This window comes from Nerophis ophidion, linkage group LG13 (assembly GCF_033978795.1).
Source record: "Nerophis ophidion isolate RoL-2023_Sa linkage group LG13, RoL_Noph_v1.0, whole genome shotgun sequence".
NCBI classification, from domain to species: domain Eukaryota; kingdom Metazoa; phylum Chordata; class Actinopteri; order Syngnathiformes; family Syngnathidae; genus Nerophis; species Nerophis ophidion.
Genome location: NC_084623.1, coordinates 25,377,545 through 25,390,044, shown reverse-complemented (window position 1 = coordinate 25,390,044; position 12,500 = coordinate 25,377,545). Strand labels below are relative to the sequence as shown.

Below are 12,500 nucleotides of genomic sequence, written 5' to 3'. Positions count from 1 at the left end.
AAAGTCGTTATTTCTCATTCCTTTTTCTTCAGAGATTTTTCTTTGTACAAAAGTGCACCTGTTTACTAGAACATTGTTTCCTAACAATTGTTGGGCCTTGAGCACTTCCTAGAGGGCCGTAAAAAAATAAATTTCTCAGCTGTTGTCTATATGGGCCGCAGCGGTACTCTGTTGTAATACACTTTTCTACCACCTGTGGCAGTAATAATATCAGACTAGAGTCATTCAGAAGTTTCTTAAAAGGGCTGCGTGCAACATTTACACAGATGTTCAGAGGGTGCTAACTTTCCAATGTTATATCCCGCTCTCTTACAGCTTCTAGGACTTAATGACATAACTTCATATGTATGTAACACATGCACACACATTAGCTTTAGGTGTTTTTTGCTAATGATACCAATTTGGATAGTTAGCATCATAACAACACCGTGACTGCAAATTGTTTTTTTGCTTCCCTTGGATTGCTTTTCTATTTGTGCACGCGCTGCCTGCACGTACATGTTGACGAGACAGGGTGAGTGAAACCAATCATTTTATTCGGGGCGGTAAAAAATGTTTCTACACGAGCTTTGTAATTGTCAAAAAGTATAGAGAGTTTTAAAAACAATATTTTCTGTTAAGCCAATAACTGTGACATAAGCGAGCCAATGGTGTTCTTGTTATATTGTTTGCTTTGAAAAAATTAATTGTGAGCAAGCTGCAAACAGCCCCATTAAGCTCAAAAATTATGACAGATGTGGTGAAGCTGTATTTTCATTTGCACTCCAATTTTATTGACAATGTATTTAAGACATATATTATTATTTATTTTTAATTTTGTTAAAATGTATTTATTTTAGCACTTTGTAATTGTATGTAAATGTATTTTGAATCGGTTTTTATGCATCCCTGCTTTGCAGTATATTTGATTATTTATTTTTGTAATCAGCCTGACCTAAACCCTGATAATTATCTTTGTAAGTAACACACACATCATTTGACAATAGTTTTTCCCATTAAACTGTAAGTAGGTTTTAAATAATAATTGCTTGAAGAGTGAAATGTCTAATTCAGTGTTAATATTTGAGTGGGCCCAGGGCCCATTTGTTGTGGAAAAATTGGGCACTGAGTTCAAAAAGGTTAAGAACCTCTAAATTAGGACGTAAGGAAATGTAGATAGGTTATGCTAATGTGGTCATCAAGGTATATTTTTTTGCAAACATTGTTTTTGTATTTTAAATCTTGCAACGGTTTGATTTCATGCACACAAGTTGTAGCTTCTGACGTGTGCACATATGTTGTTTTATCACTGCAGCTGATCTGGTTGGGGACTGACTTCAATGCATGTCTAGACTTTATCGACCGTTTTTTTATACTCCTGTTTCTCACAAGTGCCAGATATTTAGTTAAACATAGAAGTTATAGCTACTGTATGTCACGGTTAGGTAGATATTTAGAGCGAGCTCACGTTTGATCATTGTAACTCGCTCTTTTTTTCTGTTTCAAAAATCCAGTATATGCACACGTATGAAGAAAAAGGACACAGCCACGGTGCAAGGGCAGTGTTTGGAGTGATTTATTGTCTCGCTCACCTATTAAACAGCCGTACGGCGGCCATTGCATCCTTTCATTCGCAAATAGCTCTCCTGTCAGTGGGCAAGCGCACGAGACACTAAATAAGAAGTCAATCAAACCCAACATTTAAACGCCTACTGAAATTTGATTTTCTTATTTAAACTGGGATAACAGGTCGATTCTATGTGTCATGCTTGATCATTTCGCGATATTGCCATATTTTTGCTGAAAGAATTTAGTAGAAAACATCGACAATAAAGTTTGCAACTTTTGGTCGCTAATAAAAAAGCCTTGCCTTTAACCGGAAGTATTTGCGCATGACGTCACCGGTGTGAGGACTCCTCACATTCTCACATTGTTTATAATGGGAACCACCAGCAGTAAGACCAATTCGGACCGAAAAAGCGACAATTTACCCATTAATTTGAGCGAGGATGAAAGATTTGTGAATGAGGATATTGATAGTGAAGGACTAAAAAAATAAATAAATAAAATAAAATAAAAGTGACGTCTCCGAGCGGCGGCAGTGTGAGCGTTTCAGATGTAATTAGACACATTTACTAGGATAATTCTGGAAGATCCCTTATCTGCTTATTGTTTTAATAGTGTTTTAGTGAGATTGTAAAGACATACCTCAGAGAGAAGCCGTGGAGCCAAGCTCACAGCTGCCTTTTTTGACAGCTACTGCAGGAGGACGAATAATCCACTGATGTCTCCGGTAAAATACATATCACAATTTTCCCATTTAAAAACATGCTGGTTGACCGCTCTGTGTTAAAGCTTCACAACAAACAAAGAAACACCGGCTGTGTTTTGGTGCTAAAGACAGCTGCAATACACCGCTTTCCACCAACAGCATTGTTCTTTATAGTCTCCATTATTAATTGAACAAATTGCAAAAGATTCAGCATCACAGGTGTCCAAATTACTGTATAATTGCGCGATGAAAAGAGACAACTTTTAGTGGTGCTGAGCTAGTATGTCCCCTCCAACTCGAAACGTCACAAACACACGTCATCATAGGCATCATCATTCCGCGACGTTTTCAACAAGAAACTCCACGAGAAATTTAAAATTGTAATTTAGTAAACTAAACCGGCCGTATCGACATATGTTGCAATGTTAATATTTAATCATTGATATATAAACTATCAGACGGCGTGGTCGGTAGTAGTGGGTTTCAGTAGGCCTTTAATTCAGTCTGTGCGGAAGTGTTGTACATGGTATGACTTCTAAATGTCACAAATATAAACAAATATAATATGTTCTCTAAAAGGGGAACTGCAGATGGTTCACAATCAACATGACGTCAGATGTGATTTTTTTAAATGCATTCTAACTCCTAAAAAAGTCCGCTTACAGCAAAGCTTATGCGATTTCCTCCATTTTGCCAATGAATAGTGGAGGTGTTTGTATGTCTTTTTAAGGGCGTTATAGGCATAATGGAGCGACTTCAATAGGCTCAATTGTAAGTTGACTTTTGATCACATTTATTTACTATTTAGATTTCACTAAAATTAAAAACATATGTTCTTGTTTTTCATAACAGTTGTGAATGAAAAGAGTGCAGTTCCGCTTTATACCTATTGATAACATTTTAGCCATTGATGTGGTGTTAATATTGTTGGGTTTTAAAAGTGTAATTTTGATATGGTAACATACAGCACCTGTAATATTCTGTCATTTTATTTTGTGTGCTCACACTACGCCTGTACACAGAGCAGTCAGTACACTTTCCCTCTCTGGCACGATTGGAAGAGGTGTGTCAGGGCTCGGCATGATTCATCATGCACACGTTAACAGTGTTGGGCATGTTACTTGGAATTTTAGTGAGGTTAGTTACAAGTTACGTCACATTAAGCTTCACTACAATGAAACTACCCACCAGAGAAATGTAGCTAAGTTAAATTACAATAAAATGCAAAAAGTAGCTTAATTACATCATAACTTTTTGTTTTTTTGTGTAAATTAGCTTTATTTCAAGTCATTGCTATATGATCAATACAAACAGATCCGATAAGTTCAATTGATTTTATATTTTTCTAACTTTATCATTATAACCTCAAACCCTAAGGCTTGTACTACAAACATATTGTGTTTTAGTTGCAGATGTGGTCATCTTTCTCTATTAAATGTACCTTTCTCTTTTATATTTTGTCTAATATGTCATTGTGTATCAGTCTTTAGTTAGAATTGTTTCTTTTAACCACCTCATTATTGTGGTCTGATTAAAGTTAAATGATTAAAGTAACACACACACACACACACACACACACACACACACACACACACACACACACACACACACACACACACACACAGTGTTAATATTTTTTACCTAAAGAAAACTTGGTAGCTAATGCTAATGCTGTCTTTGCTTTCTAAGGGACTTGTAATGACTAGCTGGCAAGCAAATGCTGTGTTGATTTTGAAAAATACTTGAATGTGTGTACTCAAATTTGTGATAATTACAAAAATGTGTGGGCATATTTTTATACACATCAGTCTGCTGTGATCGGCGGGAGAATGGGTAATTCACGTAACATGGGAAAGATGTATTTAAGGTTTAGAGAATGCAACTGTTGTGGACGCTACCGTGCTACTTGGTCACAAAAAGTAGTTTAAGTGCTGAAAAGCTATTTGTTGTTGAAAATAGTGACACTATGACTATTAGTACATAAATTAAACATAGTTTTACCATAATTTCCGTTTTGAAACAGAAATTATTCTAACCATCTGGAATTTTACTGCCCTACGTCATTACTACCGGTAATACTGTTTATAACAATACTGATACAGAAAAAACACACAGAAACAATTTTAATTTATTTAGAAAATAGCAAATCCTGTCGCTCATGACAGTATTGGTGTTGAAGGGTTCGAATAAAATACTTTTGTTGTTAGGTAGGCCTTATAAACCTAACGGACCATAAATGGTGTGTAGGCTATAGATTGTTCATGCCTGCGTTAAATAATCCAAATGTCATAACCCTACAACATACTACAGTCCATTTGAGTGCGTATTAGGGACATGTCACTGAATCTTTGTACGGCAAATTGCAGTAAAACATCAGAATAAATGTTATGGGAAAAGGTAAAAGTGTCCAAGTATGAATCATCATAGCGGGGGCTAGGAGACGGAGTTGGAATTAATCCCAAATCCCTCACGATACAAGTGACCCAGGGTGAGTACGCTCTTAAAAGGGTTTTGGATTTTTGGGGAGAATTTTTCCTGTTGTTCACAATCTTTATGAGAGATATGAAAATGGATGTTTTTTGGGGTTTTTTGCATTCTAAATATTAAATAAATAAATGCGATCAAATTGATGAATTGATTAACGTGGACCCCAACTTAAACAAGTTGAAAAACTTATTCGGGTGTTACCATTTAGTGGTCAATTGTACGGAATATGTACTGTACTGTGCAATCTACTAATAAAAGTATCAATCAATCAATCAATCATCTTACGATGGAGTCTATAGGAGCTGTGCAAATCCTTAAAAAAATATCCAAACACCTCCATTAGGGTGATGTTAACGGGCACATGTATTATAACATGTAATATTTACATATTTTAATCATTTTAAGCATATGCGGCACCCTAATTTTAAAAACGCATCACAACATTTGCTTTTTTTTTCTCTTCATCACTGATTATTTATCAATGCCGACTTTATGAGAGCCAACAAACATAATAAAACATCACTTACCGTACAAGGTCTGCTGTCTTTAGGATGTGACTGCTGGGATGTTCATATCATCCTATTTAGGTGAGGAATGTCTCATAATCCTCGTGAAGAAAAAGGGGGTGAGGACCAAGCGCCTTTTTGTGTCGTTCTGGCCATTTTTGGGTCCTAAATCGCTGTGAAAGTGTACCCACTTGTTGTAATACTTACTCAGACTTCTTCTGTCCAGGTGAGATGCATGGTTTATGATCTAGAATAAACTTACACAGCGCGAGGATGCATCAGACCACGCGATGACGTAAACATCGGCATCATGGCGCTGCTATAAATAGTTTGTCTGCGTTAGCGGCTATAGTTAACAATATCACTAATATTTGTTTATTATTCGGTCACAACATGTAAATGGAATATTGTTGGCTGTTTTTGGATGGTTATTTGTTGGACGTTATGGGCAAAATAGTGGAACTCCCATTGGCTTTGCTGTAAGTGGATTTTTATTTGTTTATTTAGTATTTAGAATGCATAAAAAAAATCCATCGTTATGTCTTTCACAATGATTCTGAACCATAAAGTGCAGTTCCCCTTTAAGCTCTGTATATTTTAGAACCTCTCTACTTATCTGCCTATATATTTCACTTGATGTGTCATATTTATGCTTGTTTCTTGCCTACTCCGTAGCTTGAATGTCATCTTCAGCAAGTTTGATGAAGTTCAACGATCCGGGAACATGAATCCCTCCTCTGGATCAGGTGAATGATCCTCCTTTGTTTCTTTTTAGTCTTCCAGCCTTATTTGCTTTTGGTCTTCACAATTGCTTGTTTTTTGAGCTTTGCTGCAACAAGTTTACTTTCCTTTTTTTATGAATGTAGACTAGATCTGACTAATCTACATCTAAGACTTGATCTGACTAATCAAAGTCTAAGACTAGATCTGACCAATATGAGTATATAAGCATGAACTGATGAAGCCTACTTAGATGAGAGGCGAAACATCTTCTAAGACAAACTGATCAGTCCGGTTGCGATCGATTTAATGTCCTGAGAATACAATGACTTGGATGAATGACAGCATCCATAGGCACGTACAACTCAGTGGCAAATAATTGTATTATTATGTCTGCTAATATGTAGACGAAAACATGCCTACTTTTAGGACTTTTGGTGTCTCCTTTCGATGTAACTTGTGGTTTAATTACAGTCCAGTATACAATGTTCACTCGTCACTTTGTGGCTCACTTAAGACTGGTATATACTTCCCCACGTAAGTTGCGTAACCGACGCCCTGCATACCCTCCCGCATACCCTGACATGTACCTTCCATAAATCCTAGCTTCAAATCACTAACGCTGCGGACTGCAGAGTTGTGATTGGTCAGCTTTTACAGAGACAATCCCTGAGCACAGGAAAGCAGATGTGCTTGAAATGCCCAAATTATTGTATGACATATGGCAACACTGATTAAATATTTGCATGCAAACTGATATTGTGTACTTAATATCTGGGTGGGCTCTAAAAATAATTAATGTGCCATTTCTCAGTTTATTGTCTTGCTGTTGTGTCCAGAAGTAGTGACACAAAGTACGACACTTGTTTTAACTTTTATTGCCAATCTTGTGCTAACAACAGGATCAATTCTAACACATATTCTTTCTTTTGCACACACGTCTGTTTCCACTCTTTTTCTATTACACATGAAACTTCCTCATTCTCTGTCAATCACCTTTCAGGCACGGTAGGTTAACGAACATGTGACACTTGAACATAACATTAACACCAGCAGGTTGTTACAATAGTTATTCAACAGTTTTGTTTATATTAAATTACAAAACCCAAAACGGAATACAATACAATGATTATTATTGGATTGAATAGACTGCAAAGACAAGATACTTAACGTTCGAACTGGAAAACTTTATTTTTTTCAAAAATTAGCTCATTTGGAATTTGATGCCTACAACATGTTTCAAAAAAGCTGGCAAAAGTGGCAAAAAAGACTGAGAAAGTTGAGGAATTCTCATCAAACACGTACACTTATTTGGAACATCCCACAGTTGATGAGGCTAATTTTGGAACAGGTGGGTGCCATGATTGAGTATAAAAGCAGCTTCCATGAAATGCTCAGTCATTCACAAACAAGGATGGGACAAAGGTCACCACTTTGTGAACTAATGCGTGAGCAAATTGTTTAAGAACAACATTTCTCAACGGGCTATTGCAAGGAATTTAGGGATTTCACCATCTGTTGTCCGTAATATCATCAAAAGGTTTTGAGAATCGGGAGAAATCACTGCACGTAACAGCAAATCTGAAAACCAACATTGAATGCCCGTGACCTTCAATCCATCAGGCGGTATGGTACTGCATCAAAAATCAACATCAGTGTGTAAAGGATATCACCACATAAGTTTCTTTTAGGCGAAAACCTGAAATAAGTCCATGTCAGAAAACCAACAAATTAGGCTGAACTGCACCAATTTTGTCAAGAGAAGTGGTCAAATATTCAACCAAAAGCTTGCCAGAAGCTTGTGGATAGCTACCTAAAGCACCTTATTGCAGTGAAACTTGCCAAGGGACATGTAACCAAATATTGACATTGCTATACGTATACTTTTGACCCAGCAGACTTGGTCACAATTTCAGTAGATCCATAATAAATTCATAAAAGAACCAAACTTCATGAATGTTTTTTGTGACAAACGAGTATGTGCTCCAATCACTTTATCACAAAAAAATAAGAGTTGTAGAAATTATTGGAAACGCAAAACAGCCATGACATTATGTCTTTCACTAGTGTATGTAACTTTTGAACATGTATATATATATATATATATATATATATATATATATATATATATATATATATATATATATATATATATATATATATATATAGTGGGGCAAAAAAGTATTTAGTCAGCCACCGATTGTGCAAGTTCTCCCACTTAAAATGATGACAGAGGTCTGTAATTTTTATCATAGGTACACTTCAACTGTGAGAGACAGAATGTGGAAAAAAATCCAGGAATTCACATTGTAGGAATCTTAAAGAATTTATTTGTAAATTATGGTGGAAAATAAGTATTTGGTCAACCATTCAAAGCTCTCATTGATGGAAGGGATTTTGGCTCAAAATCTCACGATAAATGGCCCCATTCATTCTTTCCTTAACACGGATCAATCGTCCTGTCCCCTAAGCAGAAAAACAGCCCCAAAGAATGATGTTTCCACCCCCATGCTTCACAGTAGATATGGTGTTCTTGGGATGCAACTCAATATTCTTCTTCCTCCAAACACGACGAGTTGAGTTTATACTAAAATGTATACATGGATGATACAGCAGAGGATTGGGAGAATGTCATGTAGTCAGATGAAACCAAAATAGAACTTTTTGGTATAAACTGAACTTGTCGTAATTGGAGGAAGAAGAATACTGAGTAGATTAATCGGTGGCTGACTAAATACTTTTTTGCCCCACTTTTTCCATATGAGTTGGGAAAATGTGTTAGATGTAAATACAAACGGAATACAATGATTTGAAAATCATTTTCAACCCATATTCAGTTGAATATGCTACAAAGACAACATATTTGATGTTCAAACTTTTTTTGTTGTTGCAAATAATCATTAACTGCAGAATTTGATGCCAGCAACACGTGACAAAGAAGTTAAGAAAGGTGGCAATAAATACTGATAAAGTTGAGGAATGCTCATCAAACACTTGTTTGTAACATCCCACAGTTCTGCAGGCTAATTGGGACAGGTGGGTGCCATGATTGGGTATAAAAACAGCTTCCCGAAAAATGCTCAGTCTTTCACAAGGAATAACTACGTTTCTCAAAGTGCAATTGCAAGAAATTTAGGGATTTCAACATTTACGGTCCATAGTATCATCAAAAGGTTCAGAGAATCTGGAGAAATCACTCCACGTAAGCGGCATGGCCGGAAACCAACATTGAATGAGCGTGACCTTCGATCCCTCAGACGGCACTGTATCAAAAACCGACATCAATCTCTAAAGGATATCACCACATGGGCTCAGGAACAGTTCAGAAAACCACTGTCACTAAATACAGTTTGTCGCTACATCTGTAAGTACACGTTAAAGCTCTACTATGCAAAGCGAAAGCCATTTATCAACAACATCCAGAAAAACCGCCGGCTTCTCTGGGCCCGAGATCATTTAATATGGACTGATGCAAAGTGGAAAAGTGTTCTGTGGTATGACGAGTCCACATTTCAAATTGTTTTTGGAAATATTCGACATCGTGTCATCCGGACCAAAGGGGAAGCGAATCATCCAGACAGTTATCGATGCAAAGTTCAAAAGCCAGCATATGTGATGGTATGGGGGTGCATTAGTGCCCAAGGCATGGGTAATTTACACTTCTGTGAAGGCACCATTAATTCTGAAAAGTACATACAGGTTTTGGAACAACATATGCTGCCATATAAGCGCCGTCTTTTTCATTGATGCCCCTGCTTATTTCAGCAAGACAATGCCAAGCCACACTCAGCACGTGTTACCACAGCGTGGCTTCGTAAAAAAAGAGTGTGGGTACTTTCCTGGCCCGCCTGCAGTCCATACATGTCTCCCATCGAAAATGTGTGGCGCATTATGGAGCGTAAAATACGACAGCGGAGACCCAGCACTGTTGAATGACTGAAGCTCTACATAAAACAAGAAAGAGAAATAATTCCACATTCAAAGCTTTAACAATTATTTTCCTCATTTTCCAAACGTTTATTGAGTGTTGTTAAAAGAAAGGGTGATGTAACACAGTGGTGAACATGCCCTTTCCCAACTACTTTGGCACGTGTTGCAGCCATGAAATTCTAAGTTAATCATTATTTGCAAAAAAAAATTAAGTTTATGAGTTTGAACATCAAATATCTTGTTTTTGTAGTGCATTAAATTGAATTTGGGTTGAAAAGGATTTGCAAATCATTGTATTCCGTTTATATTTACATCCAACACAATTTCTCAACTCATATGGAAACAGGGTTTGTATATATACAGTATATATATATATATATATATATATGTATATATATATATACATATACATATATATATACATATATATATATATATATATATATGTGTGTGTGTGTGTGTGTGTGTGTATGTACTGTATGTGTGTATATATATATATATATATATATATATATATATGTATATGTGTGTGTGTGTGTGTATGTACTGTATGTATATATATGTGTGTATGTACTGTATGTATATATATATATATATGTGTGTGTATACATATGTGTACATATAAATATATATATATATATATATATATATATATATATATATATATGCATGCAGCCTCTGTGTGTTTTTCCTGACCTAAGGAATAATAATGTTAATCTGTAATTTATACCTGAGTAAATGCTACTGATGTTCTGTACATTACATGTTGTACATGTCAATGGTCTTCATATTACTGCATGACTATGTTTTGTTTTAACCTTCTCTGTTAATTAATAAAATGTAATATTGAGCCCACTAATCATTCTGTAATTGAGGACTCGACCAGAACATGTTATAAAATAATTTACACAATATTTCGGCCAGACAGTAAAGTCGCACCCCCACCCCACCCGCCCCCATATTCTTAAACTGATGTAAACTGATGATGCCATTCATTAATTGACATTTTACATCTGCCTTTAAATTGCTTTGTATATGAATTGTGCCTTATCAATACATAAAATTGCCTCTTCACGCAAATGCAATCCTGGTTTAGGTTTGTGTTTGTGATTACAGCAGGATTCATTTCAACAGTTACTGTAAATCAACACTTGACTGGACTGCAAACATCTTTGCAACCGATCATCATTACAATTTGCTGTCTTTTAAAAGAAGTTTGTTTTACAGATAAAAACTTTGAAGATGAGGACTCTGTTGATGGAGGCCGGTCCTCCTCGTCGTCATCCTCTAAAGCCCTTCCTGGTGGTAGGAAGCCTGTTATAACTTCTGCAAGAAGACCCAGCTCTGCAACTACAGCGAAGACCACAGGTGAGAGTGTTCACTTTTTTGACAAGCACCACTTACCCAAAAGCACTATTAATGATTTTGGTTGTGGAAATGATGTAACAGGCATCCCTGTTGACCAAAGGTGTTCAATTATTTTTCTTTAAAAAGTCATATTGTAATATTTGTATATATTTAAAACACTTATTTGTGTTCTTCATGCAATGGTAGTTCTTTGGTAAAAAATTTTTAAAGATTTTTTTTTTTTTTAGAAACGGTCTTCAAGTCCTATTCTAACCTTCTCTTTAGTATGTGCCATTTAGGGGTTTCAGTTTGACTGTGTCTTCTCCCCTTCATCGTTGTTATAGTAGTTTTTAGCTCTTCCCGAGTCTGCTGACAGATATCAGTTCGGACAATATGCTAATTTATATCAGAAATGGAAACAGCATAGAATTTATGTTCGTATGCGAGCCAGTCTCTACCCACTAGAGCAGTGGTTCTCAAATGGGGGTACGCTTACCCCTGGGGGTACTTGAATGTATGCCAAGGGGTACGTGAATTTTTTTTTTAAATATTCTAAAAATAGCAACAATTCAAAAATCCTTTATAAATATATTTATTGAATAATACTTCAACAAAATATGAATATAAGTTCATAAACAGTGAAAAGAAATGCAAAAATGCAATATTCATTGTTGACAGCTAGATTTTTTGTGAACATATTCCATAAATATTGTTGTTAGATTTTTTTTTTGAAGAAATGTTTAGAATGAAGTTGATGAATCCAGATGGATCTCTATTACAATCCCCAAAGAGGGCACTTTTGGTTGATGATTACTTCTATGTGTAGAAATCTTTATTTATAATTAAATCACTTGTTTATTTTTCAACACGTTTTTAGTTATTTTTATATCTTTTTTTCCAAATAGTTCAAGAAAGAGCACTACAAATGAGCAATATTTTGCACTGTTATACAATTTAAGTAACTGATGACCAAAAATGATTAGGAGGTACTTGAATTAAAAAAAAATTCACAGGGGGTACATCACTGAAAAAAGGTTGAAAACCACTGCACTAGAAGATCAAGAAAACTAAGGCACTTATTTGCTACCACTTTGGACTAAAGTGGTCTTCAGGTAAATCTACCATTTATGTAGCTATCCGCTGATGTCACACTTTGGGGAAAACATCGCAAATTGGGGCAAATTCCAAATCGCTGGTTTAGAGGAAATATGAAGGAAGGCAAGATTGTTTTATAAATATCTCCGCTGTTGCCTCCATGG

General features: G+C 35.9%; 1 protein-coding gene across 1 annotated transcript in view; it reads left to right on the top strand.

Moving 5' to 3' along the window:
- clasp1a (cytoplasmic linker associated protein 1a) overlaps positions 1 to 12,500 on the top strand; it is a 154,604-nt gene that overhangs the window by 63,476 nt on the left and 78,628 nt on the right. The window contains 2 exon segments of the mRNA XM_061918624.1: positions 5,920 to 5,990; positions 11,122 to 11,262. Coding sequence (XP_061774608.1) covers positions 5,920 to 5,990; positions 11,122 to 11,262 — 212 coding nt within the window.